General features: G+C 36.7%; 1 protein-coding gene across 11 annotated transcripts in view; it reads right to left on the bottom strand.

Moving 5' to 3' along the window:
- Positions 1-18,797, bottom strand: part of JAKMIP1 (janus kinase and microtubule interacting protein 1) — a 154,778-nt gene that overhangs the window by 82,259 nt on the left and 53,722 nt on the right. For 9 of the 11 annotated variants that reach the window (XM_048046340.2, XM_048046290.2, XM_048046345.2 and 6 more), the window contains exon 3: positions 804-1,078. In XM_048046340.2, the coding sequence (XP_047902297.1) occupies positions 804-932 (129 nt within the window). In that variant the 5' untranslated portion in view covers positions 933-1,078. Of the gene's footprint in view, positions 1-803; positions 1,079-7,342; positions 7,447-17,136; positions 17,264-18,797 lie in introns of those variants that run through there. The other 2 variants (XM_048046323.2, XM_048046331.2) reach the window with 2 other exon arrangements.

Here is an 18,797-nt window from a genome sequence, read left to right as displayed (position 1 = left end):
GTAAGAGACAGGAAGAAAGGATGAGACAGACAGAAGTTCATAGCCTCTGCAGTCTAAAAGGCAATCAAAGCAACAGTAGGAAACAAGCAAATATAAAATAACATCAGAATTCTCAAATTTCCATTGTGTAAAGTGTATCATCCTAAGACCTTTTGCTTTAGTCTGTGCAGCAGAAAAAAAAAAAAAAATCTAAGTTACCAGAAATTTCCATTTTCCAAATAAATTTAGTTTCTCTGATATATACTGAATCTTTTACTTTCAGCCAAGAACTAAGGCTTTATTGTTTATTTTTTCCTCTCTGAGAAATAAATTCTGAAGATTCTATTCACAGGTTTACTTGTTTGTTTTATGAAAAAATAAAATGAAATAAGAAAGATAGCACCATTCAAAGCTGAGTATCACATAAGGCTGTTAAAGAAACTTGAACATACTGGAATATTACTTTTCAGGTGTTCCAAAGATGTTCCGAATTTTACACTGATATAAAGAAGCAAGTACAGAACAAAGCTATTTTGTATAAAGTGAACACATTTTTAGTGCGTACTTGTTCTACTGGTAAATCCTTGATACCCTTAGAAATATAATATCACCAAGCAAAAACAGATAAATTGATCTCCACATGGATTCATCTCCAGGACTGTACTGTGCAAACTCAAATGCACTAATTGTGATTAATTAACTTAGAAATAACTTTATTGGCTTACCATATTTTAAAATGCTACAGAGACACATAAAAGTAAATATAAAAATAAATAAAAAGTAAATATTAAGTTTTATAAACATCACAAACCATATACACGTACCTTGCTTTTTTCTTGCTGAAATTCTATCTGGATGTTGGTTAGTTTAGTTCGTAGCTCCTCATTAGCAGCTTGCAGTGTTTCAGTATCCATGTCGGACTTCTCTCCCTTGGAACGACTTTTCTTTGACATAATTATTTTTGAAGTTTCAAATAAAATTTTTGCTCCACACTGAGCTACCAGCTAGTGCCTTCTGCTTTTAGCATTTAAGCGTCATGCAGTGTTCAATAAAATCTTTCACATGAATCTCAGCCATTGCGGGTGCTGTCCCTCATGTCCTGGAAGAAACAAAGTAGTAGGAACAGAATTAGACTACATCACTGAGCAGAATCAAGCATCAGACTTGACATCCTGTTTTAAAAAACACTGAACTATATACCTGGTAGTATACACTAGCATAGTGTACTAGACTTAGAAAGCAATAGATGAGAAACGAAGTTATATAATATTTCATCATCTTATCTAAAACCATATACATTCCCATCCTATGCTCACAGAAATAAAAGTTTTTGATGACTATAGCATATAAATATAAATCATATCTTATTCGGAACCCAATTTGAACCACATACAGGATTATCAAGAGGCACTGAGACAGTCGTAAATGAACTGAACCTGTGTTTCAGCAGGAATAGTCTATTTCCTCTAGTAAGAAGTACCCACTTTTCACATTAGTTTATCAGTTACACTGCATTACTCAAAATTACCGAGGAGTCTCACAACATCGGAATATATGGAAAAAGTATTACAAAGCTAGACAAACATTTTAAAAGACTTAAATGTGCGTGCTTGTGTGTATAAACTGCATACATTCAGGGTTGATAGTTTGAAATAACCTAATAAAAACATTAAAGTGGTAGTTTATTTTTATTCCCTAGCCTGCATCTAAGCTTAAAAAGTATTAAATTATTTAAATCAGCTTTATATTCAAGGAGAATATCAGCAACAAAGAACTCTAATTTCAATACTTAGGAAATCCCATGGTTAGTTTGCTTCATGGGTAGTTATAAAAACTTAATTTTTCCCCCCAACCCTACCCCAGCACTGCTCTAAGAAGAATTCAGTGCTCCACAGGAACAAACTGAGCAACAAGTGCTGTCAATGTTAACTAGTTTCCAAAACCACATCCCCTGCTCATTTTAAATATCCACATAATTTTCATCATTAAATTCCTGACAAGGCAGAGACATTCCTACCTCAACACTGAATTACATTCATGGAGTGTTATATTTCCAAGAAAATTGCTACCAGTTTGCTTTCAAACAATAAATTACTCTTTTCCACTTACAACTACCTGAGAGTTATTTTAGAGATTGTACTATAACAAAAATCATGTGCGTTCTTTAGTGCATACATTTTAAAGGGTTAAGAATTCATATGCATACCAACACTCCATTTGGTGGATTCAACTAAATACTTAAGCTTTATTCTTATTTTTAAAGACTGGTAAACAAAAACTGAGGAGTTAAATATCTTGGTAAAATGACTGGTCAAGTCAGGTGAAAAGGGAACAGAACTCAGGAGGCCACCTCTCTAGTTTGACAATATTTAATGATTTTACGATTTCCACTGAGTTCTGTTATCTGTTGAAAACAGTTGATAAAAGACCAACTATACCAATTATTTTCTAATGTAACAAGTGAAACCAGTGTTCTGTTTTGTACTATTAGATGACTTCCCTTCCAAACTTAATAATCAATTTATCATACACAATAAAACTTAATCTGTTCCTTAAATCCTTATATCGAGCATTTAGAATACATAATTAATGAAAAATGGGGAATTGAATTAAAATTTAATTTTATTTATATATCAAAATTACCTTAAATACAAATAAAAATTTGTAGTACTGTTATTTTACATGTAATTGGTAAATCAAGAATAATATAATAGTAATATTCTTATAGTAACTTGAAACAAGAACTCTTCAGTGCATAGAAGAAACTTGAGGAAGTATTGTTCTTGATAAAGGAATTTCATGTTATTAATCTTTGTAGTTTCTATTATGCTAACTAAAGACTTTTTAGTCAATATATTTCATCCAAAATCCTTAACTTTATGGAAAATTGGACTTCAAAATCAGTTTCTAGTGCTATTTCCTTGGCCAATTTATAAAAAAAAATCTAAGATAGAATAGATGTGCAATCCAGTATCTAATAATCATTAACCATTCAGAATGGTGGAAGGAGAAATGAATGGTTCCTTATCTCAAAAGCTATCTGGGTTACTCAGACACTATCCAGGAATTATTTCTGCAGTCCTTATTAAAACAAAATTCTTAATGCAGCCAGATTATATATTCCTTAGTTCAGTAGATCATTAATTTAGTTAAGGAAACCGAAAGTGTCCCTTGCTGGTTTGGCTTCAGGAATTTTAACCTCATTAGATCCTTCCATCTGCCCCCATCTCAGTTACAGTTTGACATAAAGAATATTTAAATGATAGAACAAGAATGTGAGGTAACTTTGCTTGATGTGGATAAAACTGACATCCAGAGAACAGAAAAAGAGGTTTGAAATTACCAAGTACATCTTGTTCAGTAACGGTAAGCTCCCCTGATTGTACCATGCTCCCAAGCATATCACGAAGGTGCTATACTGTCCAACATGAGCATCTAAACTTATACTTCTGCACCTCAATGGGTGGTCTCTCCATGAAGTTTTGATGGTGTATAATTCTCAAGGACTTCGAATTTCATATTCTATCACAATTCACCATCACTCAAACCCTTTAACAAACCAGGTCCTATGACGAGATACCAGAATAATCCTCTTGTCTACCTTTGAAAATTTGGGGGTCTAAATATAATAAGTATTATTTACAGCTGTTCAAATTACATTTAGCACTAATGTTAGCCTTAAAACTAAAGTTCAGCACTACTCTTTGAAGTATCCTTGAGCACTTAAAATGGAAATCTCAAGAGATTGCTATTAATTTTTTTGTGTAACTCATAAGAGTTAAAAAGTGTACCTATTAAGTGAAATAAAAACTTTGCTCCAGGATCTGAAGAAAATCACCTACATCTCTGGTAAGCTTTGAAGGAAAACAAAACAAAACAAAAAACAACCTGTGGTGCTGGGCACAGAAATATTTCCATTTTTACTTTCCTTTACATTCATCTTCCAGCCTATCTATTTCAAAAGCAGAAACTATGGAATCACAATGCCTCTCTTAACACTGACAAAGGCACCAAGTCCAGCTATACAAGGGTTGCAGCAGAAGAGGATGCATCTTGGCTCCCGAATGGTTGGGACCAGTGAGTGGGACCAGGGTTCTGTGCTATTTGACTAGTCGTGCTTACTGTTTGCATGACTCTAAGGACAGAAAATATTAAACTTGTAAACACAGCAAGAAAAAGGAAGGAAGAAATACTCTACTCTGATAAAATTTGTATTTTACTGACTCAGAAGCTTTATATAACAACATACTTATTAACTCACAATACATCCACAACAGTCCTTCAATCACTGTATGAATACAAATAACCACTTCCAGCGCTGTTGAGTTCTACACACTTATTGCAAATCTTAAGAACTTTTGAATATATGCTATCATTTCTAGAGGAGAGGGATTGAGAGAGAGAGGGAGAGAGAGAGAGAAGACTAATGGCCTCTAAGTCAAAAGTCACCTATTCAACAGTCTCTGGAACATACCAAATGTCTCGCTTTACTTGATAGGTAAAGGGAACTTGTAATTCAAAATAAAGAACAGCAAAAGAAATAAACTTGATTAGATTTGAATCAACTGTTCAACAGTTTGGGGGACTAGTACATGAAAGGCAATATTTCACAAGTGAAACAAGTACGTGAACCAATATTTCACATGGTTAAGAAATTATGACTTTATTTCTGTTATATTTGTCATCCCAAACTCAGCATTCTAGCCTTGATTCAATCGGGAACAATGCTATTCAGATTGAATAAGATTTCTGGAAGGTGAACTTGTTAATGAGTCATCTCAGCTGAAGCATAAAGCAAAAGCACAGATAGACAAAAAATGCTTGGAGGAGAAAATAGTTTGTGTCAGGTAAAAAGGTATCTCCCTACATACCGCATGGAATCAGTTGCTCTTTCATCTTATGTGAAAGAAAATTGCTGGGTTGTGAGTACAGTTTCATTTTAGACTAGGAGTTTTCATTCAGAGAAAGATTTCATCTTTCAAATGCAACACAAAAACCAACAGTGCTAAAATCCGTAGTAAATGAAAGAGTTTTACTGAATTTTAGGAAGAAAAAAAAATCTTGCACGTCTCCACCAAACAAACAAACAAATAAACAAAAAAAGATAGACACATCCAGGCAAGCAGTTTTCTGAAGAAATGATACATAATGATAAATAAACTGAAGACTAATTATTCTTACCTGAAGCTTCCTGAAAAAACAATACCATTTCACTGTTCTTGCATAAGAGATTAAACTGTCAGCCTTCAGCAACATAACTTATAAAAAGAGGACATCTAGGACTAAGACATAAATAGACATCTGCAAATGTGTATACAAGCACATAGTATTAAACGTCCAAGTTCATATTATCAAGGACATCAATTAACCTAATCATAAATACTTCTTAGACTATACATATTTTTACTTTGAGAACAACAACATCGTCCTCTCCTTCAGATCTGACATGCATTTTCTTTTTATCTGACATACAAGCAAGACAAATGGAGAAACAGAGGACAATAACAATTACTACATATAATAAACCTTACTGCTGAAATTTTCACGTTGATTCCACTTTAAAAACAAAACAAAACACCATATCACACCTTCTGGCTAGGGCTCTTACACAACAGATACATTCCTCAGTTCATCTATTTCTACACTGTCATTGCCTATATTTGCCATCTCTGTCTAACATGGAAACCAATAGCATAGCTCTGGTTTCTCTTCTCCCCAAGAAATATTTTAGAAAGATTCACTCAGCATTTGTCTGCACAACTATCTTCATTTTCTGTATGATTACATATTGCTTTTAACCTTCTATTTCCAATTTTAATTTCTTCCGAAAACTCAGATTTTTAAGTTGCAGAAATCTTTGCAAGAAACAGAAAGAACTGCAACCCTTAAAGCTCTCAAGGATGCCTGAATACTGAACTTTGCCATACTCACTATTTCAACAAATCTATGTTTGTAACATTTTAGCTGTGGGAAAACATTTCTGTAAAATCATTGAATATTTATATATTCATTGAATATATATATATTTATATATATATAAAAAAATACATTTCCACAGACTAAAACTGCTCACTTAAATATATTATTTTTGTAAGGATACTTAGTTACCTTCCAGAAGTTCCCAGAAGGCCAAGAGTAATTCATGAAACTGTGTATAAAATACATACATAAATACATTAAAAAATAAATTTAAAAAATAATAAATAGAAGCTTCTTCATCTAGACATTTTGCCTCCATTCAGATTAAGGTGGTTTTTTTTTTTTTTTTTTCATTTTAATTCATCCTTTCTTTTACAATATTACAAAGCCCTACTGTGGCCTAACCACAATCTTTATTATGCTTGTGAATATGAGATGAGACATAAGTACCTCATCAGTACAGCACAATTCTGAATGTTCAAGAAGTTTAAAATAAAATTTATTACCCTTGCACCTGATAAAAATAAACTCAGCGGACACAGGTACAATACGGTATCTTCAGAGGTGCTAGTTCATCTATATTAGAATTTTAAAAATGTGATAATCAGCCAATGGCTGTATGGGAAAAGGGACATTCATAGCTGTCAATGCCCAAGGCATATTTCCCACAAGGTTCAGATGACCTACATTTCCTGCTTCAGTTCTCAGTTGTATGTAATAAAACATTGAATGGATAAAAGCAAAAGCATCTCTAGAGGATGAAAAAGAATACTTTTCCAAGCCAAGCAATATAAATCAAAATTATCAGGATGATTTTTTAAGTATATTGTCGACTAGTAATATTTTAGATACCCATTTGTCAGCTACCTAAGAAATCTATTTCTGTAACAGTAGAGCTTTCAAGGATTACTTTAAATCCTATCGTACTTAGGGTATTGCTGAGTTTCCTCATAGTGGAACACTTTTAAGTGCTACTTATGACTTTTTTTCAGAGGATAATATATATATACATATATATATATATATATACACACACCGTTAGAACCAAACTATATGGAAAGCAATCACCAAGAAGCACTAAACTGTTCAAATTGGTGTTTTGCAACAAGAGCTCATATTAACGTAATTGTGTCAAGCATAGTTGAAGAGAGGAATTTATTTTATAGAGATATTAGTGTAGCATGAGTTCAACTTTCATGATGCCGGGCTTAGGAGGGTCTGTAACAGATGATACCCTGTGTATGAACATGGTATTTGTAAGTCACTTAACTCTTCTGTTAAGGATTGTAAGTACCACCATTATTTTTTACCATAGCACCTCAGCTAAAGAGATGTGCTGAGATTCTTCACCTCCACAGTCTTTCAGAAAATTTCTCATTGCTCCCAGGGATCAGTAGCTGTGTTTTAACATCTCATCACAGATCGCTGCCTTCCAGGTCCTTACCGTGCAGTTAGCAGAACTGGAATTTGGCAAGCTTCAGAATGAATTTCACCAATAAATCCATTTTCACTTCAGTTAATTGGTTGCCTGTGTCATGTATGCATCTGCTAAAACACATGCAACAAAAATACGCTTCCAAGTCACTGCATGACACACACAAAAAATCAAAGCATTTCAAACTCATTTAAACCCTATACACAGACTCAAACATATGTGTACCTACTAATACAACACTGAATAATTAGTTTTGATTGGTAGTACTGCAGACCATTGGATAGCACCCAGTACATTAATGGCCTCATTCTAGTCAAAGAACATAAGCAGCCCATCCAAAAAATAAATAAATAAATAAAAAATAGGCAGAAACAAAAAGCAAGCTAGCTCTTATTTGCAATAAATTATCACAAGTACGTATGCAGTAAAAAGGAATGTTAGAGCTGAAGAGGACAAGGGAAGGGAAGGAATCACAAATGCATTTAGCCACTAGGATTAACTTGAACTTATGTACATAACTAAAATAAAATAAAATAAAATAATAATAATAAAAAAACCACTGTGTTGAAGCTACTTACAGGAGGGACAATATTGTCAGTAGTCCTGGCAAGCCATTTAGAACAGGAACCACAGACTAGTTACACAATGAAAAAAGATTTAAAGGAACAACAGGTCTCTGATTTTACAGATTGCTCTGCAGGGCAACTGAAGGACCAGTTCAGAAACATAACTTAGAATGGGCTATTTAGTGTGACTACAGACATCTGTCATTGCCAATGCACCACAAAGCAGCAATAGAAATGCAATTTTGGGTGCAACAACGCTAACCTTGGGTATGAGAACCCTGTCTGATATCCTGAAATTTATACTTTTCCTCACATCACTACAGCTGCTCATATCAAAGCTACTAGAACATTAGAGAACAACAAACAAAAATAATTAAAAAAAAAACTTACCTAATGGGATGGAAAAAAATAAATAAATAAAAGGCCTGTACACACTGCAAATGTGTTTGCACAGCAACACAGCTTGTTCAGAGACATCTTGGTGCTCACTGAGCAGTATAGCTGCCTTACAACACAGTAGCATAGGGTTCTCTTGTAGAAAAGTGGTGGAAAATGCTGGCTCCATCACAGCCACCCTAGGAGAGGAAGAGAACCTCCACACACATATCCTCCCCAGTGCTGTTCCTCCTCTGGCTCTGCTGGCCTCAAGACCCTATGTAGATGCACTCTGCAGCTCCCTTTCTGCACTACCCAGCACTACAACAGACCAGAAGTTACCAAGACCTTGGCCTGAATCTCTTCTCAAAATGCTATGAACTTGAACCCGGGCCTCTGAGGCAAATAAAAAATATTCATTGGTTTCAATGAATATTAGATTGGCCTCTGTTAATATTTACTCAATTTCAAGCGTAATTTGTGAATTAATCCTTATAATCACCCTGCTAAACATATTAAAAGACAAACTGTTTGAAACAGCAATCCTGTGACACACAAAAGTGAAAATGGAAGCACCACAATGGGATATTCAAACGCAACTAAAAATAATAGAACCAGACCCTCCCTCCACAGTCTTCCAAAGTCAGCTCTCCTACAGAGCCTGAGCCCTTTAAGGTGCTGGGTTAACTGCAATGTGAGGCCGGCAGCTCAAGGCAGAGCCGTTCCTCTGATCCTTGTGCCAATTCCTTTCCCTTGAGCACATGCAGGAGACCTGACGAGACAGCGCAACCTATGTCCAGCCTCCCATCCTTCTGCTTGTACCGGGGCTGTGATTCAGGGACCCCTGGTCTCACTGACGAGCAGCTCTTCCTTTGAAGCACGGTATTTAAGAACAAAGAAGTGGGGATAGGAAGAAAGATGAAATTGTAGCACTTCTCAATTAAGGCTACAGAAACAGCAAATACAGAGACAGACTGCAACATCGTCATTCACTCTCACTGACACCCTGCAACTTAATCATCCTGTCAAACCTAGGCCTTTGGATTATACTGGACTACTTTTGTTTATCTATTTATCTGAATTTTGCAGGAAATTTCCTTTGTTGGTGGTGGTAGATTTTTTTTTTCTTCGTTGGTATGTATTTTCATTATTATCATCATTATTATTACTATTGTAGAGGTTTGGAGTAGTTAAAACCTGAAACGGGAAAGGGAAGGGGAAAGGGAAGGGGAAAGGGAAGGGGAAAGGGAAGGGGAAAGGGAAGGGGAAAGGGAAGGGGAAAGGGAAGGGGAAAGGGAAGGGGAAAGGGAAGGGGAAAGGGAGGGGAGAGGAGAGGAGAGGAGAGGAGAGGAGAGGAGAGGAGAGGAGAGGAGAGGAGAGGAGAGGAGAGGAGAGGAGAGGAGAGGAGAGGAGAGGAGAGGAGAGGAGAGGAGAGGAGAGGAGAGGAGAGGAGAGGAGAGGAGAGGAGAGGAGAGGAGAGGAGAGGAGAGGAGAGGAGAGGAGAGGAGAGGAGAGGAGAGGAGAGGAGAGGAGAGGAGAGGAGAGGAGAGGAGAGGAGAGGAGAGGAGAGGAGAGGAGAGGAGAGGAGAGGAGAGGAGAGGAGAGGAGAGGAGAGGAGAGAGAGGAGAGGAGAGGAGAGGAGAGGAGAGGAGGAGAGGAGAGGAGAGGAGAGGAGAGGAGAGGAGAGGAGAGGAGAGGAGAGGAGAGGAGAGGAGAGGAGAGGAGAGGAGAGGAGAGGAGAGGAGAGGAGAGGAGAGGAGAGGAGAGGAGAGGAGAGGAGAGGAGAGGAGAGGAGAGGAGAGGAGAGGAGAGGAGAGGAGAGGAGGAGAGGAGAGGAGAGAGGAGAGGAGAGGAGAGGAGAGGAGAGGAGAGGAGAGAGGAGAGGAGAGGAGAGGAGAGGAGAGGAGAGGAGAGGAGAGGAGAGGAGAGGAGAGGAGAGGAGAGGAGAGGAGAGGAGAGGAGAGGAGAGGAGAGGAGAGGAGAGGAGAGGAGAGGAGAGGAGAGGAGAGGAGAGGAGAGGAGGAGAGGAGAGGAGAGGAGAGGAGAGGAGAGGAGAGGAGAGGAGAGGAGAGGAGAGGAGAGGAGAGGAGAGGAGAGGAGAGGAGAGGAGAGGAGAGGAGAGGAGAGGAGAGGAGAGGAGAGGAGAGGAGAGGAGAGGAGAGGAGAGGAGAGGAGAGGAGAGGAGAGGAGAGGAGAGGAGAGGAGAGGAGAGGAGAGGAGAGGAGAGGAGAGGAGAGGAGAGGAGAGGAGAGGAGAGGAGAGGAGAGGAGAGGAGAGGAGAGGAGAGGAGAGGAGAGGAGAGGAGAGGAGAGGAGAGGAGAGGAGAGGAGAGGAGAGGAGAGGAGAGGAGAGGAGAGGAGAGGAGAGGAGAGGAGAGGAGAGAAAAATTTACAGATGTGGAGGAAATGTGCAAAACAGTCAGACTGGGGGAGAGAGGTTCAGATTCTCAGTCATATGACTTAAAAGAGAAAAATTGAACCTTAGGAGAAGGTTAGAAAAACTGGGGTAGTCTAACACTTTACAAAATGTTGAATGCTTATTTCATAAATCTAATATTTTTTGTAAATCTGGCCTCTGACAGACCTCAGTCAAGTAAGTGTAAGGAGAAGAACTCAAACTTCTTACAGTTGGCAGTTATTATCAAGGACTTCTGCCAAAGAAAGTTGCTGAAGTAGGACACCCCACATTCAACTCTAATTTCAAATCTAACTGAATTATAATAGTAATGTTTTTTATTTCATGGGAAACAGATTGGACTAAGGCTTGATGGATTTCAGTTTCACCTATGGTTCTGCCAGAGACTCCTTTTATGACCATGAACAAATCACTTGACCTCAGAAAAATTGATATTACACTTGCATACCTCATATTCTGAGGACAATATTAAAATATGAAGCAGTGAATAGGGATTATGAGAAAAGGGGATTATGAGAAACTACCAAGAGTTTGCAACAATTGTTAGTTGGCAGGAACCATCAAATTTAGCATATCACAAAGCTGCAATTCCCTCAAAGGATCTATCCAGAAATTCCTAATAGAAGTGCTCTTAAAAAATGAGTATTTGCTTGACCAAATGAGTTCAGAAACAAGGCAAAGTATTTTGGATACAGGTTCATAAGATTACTTGAGTGTCCCATATCGGACTAGACAAAAAATAATATCCAAAAATCAGTCCTCCAATGCTCTCCTTATTTCTATAGGCATCTAATATGTAATGTAAAATCTTTATATATTCAATTGTTTCTTCTCCATAAAAAATTTGCATAATCCTTCCACACAGAGCATAATCTAACCACTGCAGTACAAACTAAGGCATTTAAAGCTCTAGTGAAGCAAGACTGCATGCCATCTTATTAATGTTTTCTAGTGGGTGGCTTAGATAACTCTCATGTTGGTATTTTAGATACTGTTCTGCAGGTACATAATACCCTGTTCCCATATACTGTATTGAGAGATAACACCTTATTCTGATCAGAAGATTTCAGGGATGCTAGATCCTGTGTGATCAGACACCATGCTAGCCAATTCACTGAGTGTTCTTCCTGGCTGAGGGAAGCAGTGAACGTATTTTTTCACATGCGTGCCTACCAGTGGTGACAAAGCGAGGTGACTCACTTCTATTTATTCTTAAAACAGTGCTCTGATAGTCAGCCAGCTAACACTGACATTTCAATTATTGATAATTGAATGACTGTTCATTGGAGTGAACAGAGTTTAAGTCACTCTGGTTCTGCAGTACAGGCTGATGGAACAGCATCACCTAGGATAAAATACTAAAAATGGATATTTCAGTCAGATGTTAGCTTCTTTCCTATTTTCCCTCAGTTCCATAAGGGAGCAGCAGCTTAAAATTACAGCCAGTAAAATGCACAGCTAGATGGTAATGCACTAAGAGCCTGAAGACAAACTTCCACTTCTTACACAGATAACAGACAGAGACAAGCATGACAAAGCACAAGAAAAGCACAGCAGAGAATCTTTGTGAACTAAAGACTTCTGTTGTGTAACTGTCTTCCGACAAACTGGAAACTTCACCACCGTGAGAAGACTACCAATAAAACATCGTTCTGGCAACTGCCAGCAATTTTGATTCAAAGCATGCCAGGCTAGTTGGAATGGTTGTTGGCAGGTCGCTCAACAGAAGTACAAAGGTGCCCTCTGGCAATGCTCAGAGTAGAATGTGCTGTCCAGGAGCACTTGCAGAAAATACTTTTATTCAGATATGCGTGTCAAAATCATAGCGTTAAGGATAGCATCCCTCACAATGCTAAAAAACAAACAAAAAATAAATTGACAAATCAGTCACACATTGGCTTAAAAAGAAACATGCCAAACAAAACCCCAGAATTACTCTGTGACCAGCTACTACAAAATGAGACTGAGTGCTGCCCAGGTTAGACTGTACTAAGGTCTCAAGGTATTTTGGAATTCAGATCAATGCATGCAAATTTTAACTTTTCCAGTAAGAAATCTGGGCATCCAACTTCAAGTTATGTGGGTACAGCATTGGTACCAGTGTACCTTACACTGCTGAATGCTGTCAGGCAGGCTATTTTGTCTTATTTAGGGGAATTAAAAAGTGATTTATTGTTCACTCTCAGAAAAACTTTTCCTTATATAACATTTTTCCCTATGTGTTTTTTTCCTATTCGTACCTATATAATATTTTTCTATTACTGTGAAATAAAGATTTTATTTCAGTATTTTGTTTCAGAAAGCTAACCATTGTTTAACTCAAAGTGAAGGCCTAGGTATGTCACCTATGGCTTCCCAGAAGCCTGTATGGTTGAAGGAAATACGTTTATGCATCTGAAATCCTTATAAACACAACTTCTTTCTTTCCATGGTCTAAATGCTTCTGTAAATCATCTTTGACTATGGAAAAAATTTTTATTCAAGTTTCATTATCACATAAATAGGAGACTTTTTGTCCAGTTGTGTAAAATTGTATTCATTTAATTTCTGCTATCCAGTTTTGTCACTCTCCCAATCTCATCTTTGAGAAGAAGTGGCAGGAAGAAACCTGAAAAGTTAGGGCACCAACAGTGACTTTGTAGGCACAAGTAGCCTTAATGAAGGCTTCATGGAGAAATACAGAAATAGGTATTGCCACATCACTCATCATCTCCCCAAGTGGAATCTCCGAATAAGATTTTGCTTTAAGGTTTAAGTCAGCACAGCTAAGGCAGTAATAATGCAATTTTTCACCTCTTAAACAGCAAAACTGTATTAGCAAAACTGTAACAGTTTCCAAAGCAGGAAAGAAAAAAAGCAGGGGTGAATATACCCTTGGGAACACCATTCCAGAACAGAGCCTCTAATCTAATACAGCCCACTCCTTACCACTAGCCCAAAAAAGAGTCCTATCTGCGGTTTGTCTATTAGCCCCCCAGCACCCTGTGGAGTCTGTCCCAGCTCTTTTCCTCACAACCACCAGTCCTCAAAAAGAGGAAAAGGGAAAGGAAGAGAAGTGCGTATCAGAACAGGAAGAGGAAAAAAAAACAAAACACGTAAGGGTGAAATGAAAAGCTGAGTTGAACACAGATCAAGATTTAGTTGTTACCTAGATATATTCCTTTTGCACAGGAACAAGAAAATGCTGAAACACTGCCTGTTAATGAACAACGTGAAAACTAGAAGCTCTGAATTCTAACCATGGTGTTTCCCTCTAGGGAATGTGAATTCAAACGGCTATGCTGCACACACATTTATATTTTTGTTATATAGTAAAAACATGGAAGCATCACATCAAAGATTTTCACTAACACTTCTCAAATGTAATGAGGGATTAAAGATAGGAAATTAGCAGATGTTTTCTTTGATATGCAGGTCTTCCCCAGTAAATAGCTACATAATGAGTTCAGTTTTAAATCTTAGATTGATCTTTGGAAGTTAACTGAAATGCCCAAATACTCTCCACCTCTCTTCTACTACACAATTTCTCTTTTTTTTTTCTTGGGTTGTAATAAATTACAGCACACCTGGAAACTGCTGTCATGCCTCTACCAGCATTATAACCCACTTTCCTTGCTACCCTTCTTTCACTGACTTCTGTTTACTTGAAAAAGTCATTCATGTATGGATCTCTAAATGTAAAGTCAAGGAAAATATTAAGTTTTACCTAAACAGGAAATTGTTACCACTGCAGTCTTGCAAGCAGTTTAGCACAAGTTCTTTTACTTGAGAAAAATGGGAAGTCAGCTTGCCACAGTTTCCTGATAAGCACAGAAATATTAAACTGCCACAGTCGAACAGATGGAATAAAGCACAACTGATCCCAAAGGTGAAACAATACCATAAGTCCCAGAAGGACAGTAAAATACTATATATTTCTTTTAAATCCCTTTCCACTTTCTTGTCTGAAACAACCACAAGGCAATAAAATATTGCCTCAATAAAGCTCCTGAATGAAGCAATAGAAACATCTCTGCTATAGATTGGAAACTTGTAATTTACATCTCAGTATATTCCCTCACCCACTTCCCCTATACATTTCTTAATTTTAAGCTAGATTTAACATAACTGAAACAGAATTTGTTTCCTTCCCCTGAACTTTTACTTTGGTTTTAATTGCAATGAGCAGTGCTTAGGCTAGCAGTGCTGTAACAAAGATGCTTATCAAGGTCGTGCAGCACTTTTTGGGGTTGCCGACTAATCTGATGGCAGCCTGTGAATTTTGACCTTCCCTGGCCATTGTTCCAACCACGACCACCTTTCTCACTTCTTTCCCACCTCTGCAGATTGCATACAGCTATGAAGTCACCCTAGCGTTCAAAGAAGGATTTTTGTCTGTTCTTCTTGCCTGTCCTTATCCATACGTAACATCCGCATACTGCTGCTTCTTCCTTCCAACCTCCAAGAAAAGACCCTTTTTAGCAGTCCTTTCAGTGAAAGAAAATGTTACCACCATCACCACGTTCTCCTCTGGTTGGAAGTTACTCATTGTCAACCCACACGCAACATGCTTGCTCATTTAATTTTTAAACTGATATTGTACTCTTTGCTACCAGTCAGGAGATCAAATTTAAGTTTTTCTCCCATCCAAATGATTTAATTAAGTCTGATTCCTCCCACCCCTCAACACTTTGTTCATCTTTAAGATGAAATACATATTTGCATCCCTGATGGTACTGACTTCAGAGCACACCTACAAACCCCATCATTCTGTCTACATACTGTTCTGCCACACTCTTTAACAGACTCATGTGGTCAGTTTCTGTTATTCCCCTTTCCTAAACTGTAAGAGGATTCTTCCTGGAGGATGAACCACTACTGTCCTCAGGGCAGGGGAAAGACAGGGAAGGGTACTGTGGTAATAAGCATCTGATAAACCTCCAGTAGCACAGAGAACTTCTGGTTTCAATAACATGATAATTCTTCTAGACAATAAATGTTTAACACACCTGTTCATCAGTTTTGGTCATAACTTCTCAACATGGCTCAACATCTAAAAATAATTCAGGTAAAGAGGATCACAGAGATTTAATCAGTGAAATAAGTTTCAGACTTCACAGCAGACAATTTCTTTTTCCAAGATCAAATCACTTGTTTAGAAGTGGATAAAATGGAATTTAAGAAAATTTCTGAAAGTGATGCCATCTATTAGCCTATCCTCATACCGTATCTGCAAATTAAAATCTTTGATGAGCAAGCAATTTTTCAACACCAATCTGAATTCTGTTGGTCAACTTTGCAATTAGGAAGTATATCTATGCTATTCAGCCTCATTTTGACCCAAAAGAGTGAATTCTCTGGAAAAGGCTTTTTTCTTCATTATGATGGTTTGTGTTTTCCAGCTAGCATCGGTAGGTTCATGTTCTGCTTTATTCATTCAGTTTCTGTACTCACACATTTTATTTTTCCCCATATTTTCTCTTCCTCATCTCTGTTCCCTGCTATAACCAAAATACAAAAGATCTACTAGTACAATTCTAAATAGGAAATGTTAATAAATGTAATTCTACCAAATAAGTTAACATCTGAAATCCCCTTTTCAAAGAAATTTAAGGTAGACTTTCTAGTCTGTCTTGAAGTTTGTTTTTTGACAGTTCACACTAAATAAAAAATGAACTCAGCTGTGAGATGGGAGTGTTTTGGAATGCAGCATTTTTCAAGCACACTGACTCTAAATTTAATATGAAAGATATGGAACACAAGGTGGAAAAGGAACAGAAAAGTCTCAATGAATTAAAAAAAATATCCAATATCATTATCAAAATAATACAAACGCACCCTGTAGTACTGAAGAAATGCAATATTGAGATACTGAACGACAACCTGAAATTGATCGTTATTGTCCAAGGTGATTATAATATGGAAATATATAAGGTACATTTTAAAATATATTGTTGCTTAAGTTTACTTGTAATACAATATTAACGTAATATATTCAACATAAATGTGTATATTTATAGTATGTATGTATGCACACAGGATAGGTTTCCTTCAGAACGGATAAGTTTTAAGTGGTAAGATAATTTGTGTCCTACAAAACTACTCTCCTGAAAATCAACATTTATAACATTGCTATGCATAAAGCGTGCTGTTTTTCTTTTACTTATATTGCCAGAATTAGACCATATCATCAAAGTTATTCAATATTCATAATGCACTGTTCAGAGGTATTGATGTATTCAACAAATCAATTGAACAGTAGAGCTGAAAAAGAAACACAAGACCCCACAACAAAACACTTAAAGAGCTAGAAAGAGAACCACAAGGAAGAGAGATCCTATTTATCAAGAGAAGTATGTTATTACAAAGATGGCATCATAAGGAGATGTCATAACTCTCAACTTGTTCTCATACTATTTATTGAGTGTATACCATGTAGGCTAAAGGTTTCTCATGGTTCATTCATACCTTCCTTTTTCCATTCATACCCATTTATGAATAGACAAGTAGCTTCATAACAGACTGAAGATCTGTTTTGCTTAATATCCAACACCAAGTCTTAAATATATGAAAGACCTTTCTGTGATATGGGAAAGGTCTTTTTATCACCTCTTGCAAACATTCAAAACAGAGAAGTCCTTTTACATAACTAAGCTGTCTTATCTTAACGAGACCATTACCAGCCATGTACTTATCTAACTGTAAAATGCATGTGGGAATTCTGCCAGCAGCATAAGAGCTATCAGCTGTCTAAATGTAGTACCTTTTTAGTAAAGCTGAATATTTGCAAGAGAAACTATCCAGACATAAGCATGTTATAGTAATTCTTTGTTGTGTTTGAAGAGTAATAGATCTGTAGTCACATGGTAGGGAACATAAACAATATTTGTGCAGATAATTAGCACAGATAGACTGTCCAAAGGCTGTTAAGAAAAAAAAAAAAAAGGAAATATATCATATTTCCAATATATTACCAATATTATATATACCATATTACCAATATATTTGGTAATACCAAAGTTTATGGAGATTTAAATTGCATTAATTTAAAGAGAGAGAGAAGGAAAGAAGAAAAAAAAATGGACTGTAAAATCTGCTAAAATTGCAATCAGTCAGCAAAACAAAGAACGAGACATTTAAAAAACACAAATGTGCCTGGCCCCACACCCACTACATTGCAGCAATCCTAAATTTTCACAGAAAAAGCCAGCCAGTCTTTAAAGCAAAGTGCCCACACATAGCTGCATGATGTAGCAGTCCCCATTCAAATCAGAACTGTTCCTGCACAAACATGTTTGTGTTTACACAGCCATTCTGAGGAGATAGTTTGGAAATATCAGAAACAGTCTAACCAAATAAATACAACATTGATATGCAAGAAATATGACTAATCAAATAAACAGGGACCAGATTTTTATTTTTATTTTTTTCTGTAGCATCAGGCAGATCTGCATAAGCAATACAGAGGCTGAAATTCCTGCGCTCACATTTTCATAAAGTAGTATATGAGGTAATGAGGTAAAGTATATGAGGCCAGGTAATATGAGGCCTCCTTATATATAATTTGCACGTGACAAAATAAGCTTCAGAAATACATTAGCTGTTGAAGGCCCTCGTATCTTGAACATTTCATTTTCATTATGCTGAATCAGCTAAATAAAATATTCAGTCTAAATCAATTTGTTAATGTATGTTCATCTGTTTAGATGTACAGGAACAGGATGGAACTCAAGGACAAAAGAATAAAAATCTTTAAATAGCACTCCTTTGAGATTTAAAATCAAAATGCGTTCATCTTAGCAGAAAGTCAAGCCAAAATAATCAGCATTTTTACTCTTTTCAAAAGCATTATCATCTACTTTCTATTATTATTAAATAGATATGAAAATGGTTTTTAGATGCATCTGTCACTGAAGCTCCTCCTGCAGTTTACCATAAAGAGAAGGTCGGAAGTAAATGTTGAAGTGCCTACCCAATTACAGAAGAAAGAATTTAGGATCACATTAGTGTGTCTGTTGCCCTAAACCCACACTTAGTTATAATAATTCTTCTCTATACTAAAATGTAATTAATGAACACAAAATTATTTTAGTCATATCGTTTCACTCTTTATCTACTGTTTGATAATG

The sequence above is a fragment of the Anser cygnoides genome, chromosome 4 (genome assembly GCF_040182565.1).
Source record: "Anser cygnoides isolate HZ-2024a breed goose chromosome 4, Taihu_goose_T2T_genome, whole genome shotgun sequence".
In the NCBI taxonomy this organism is placed as follows: Eukaryota; Metazoa; Chordata; class Aves; order Anseriformes; family Anatidae; genus Anser; species Anser cygnoides.
The sequence above is the reverse complement of the archived record's forward strand: the minus strand, read 5'-3'. Positions and strand labels throughout refer to the sequence as shown.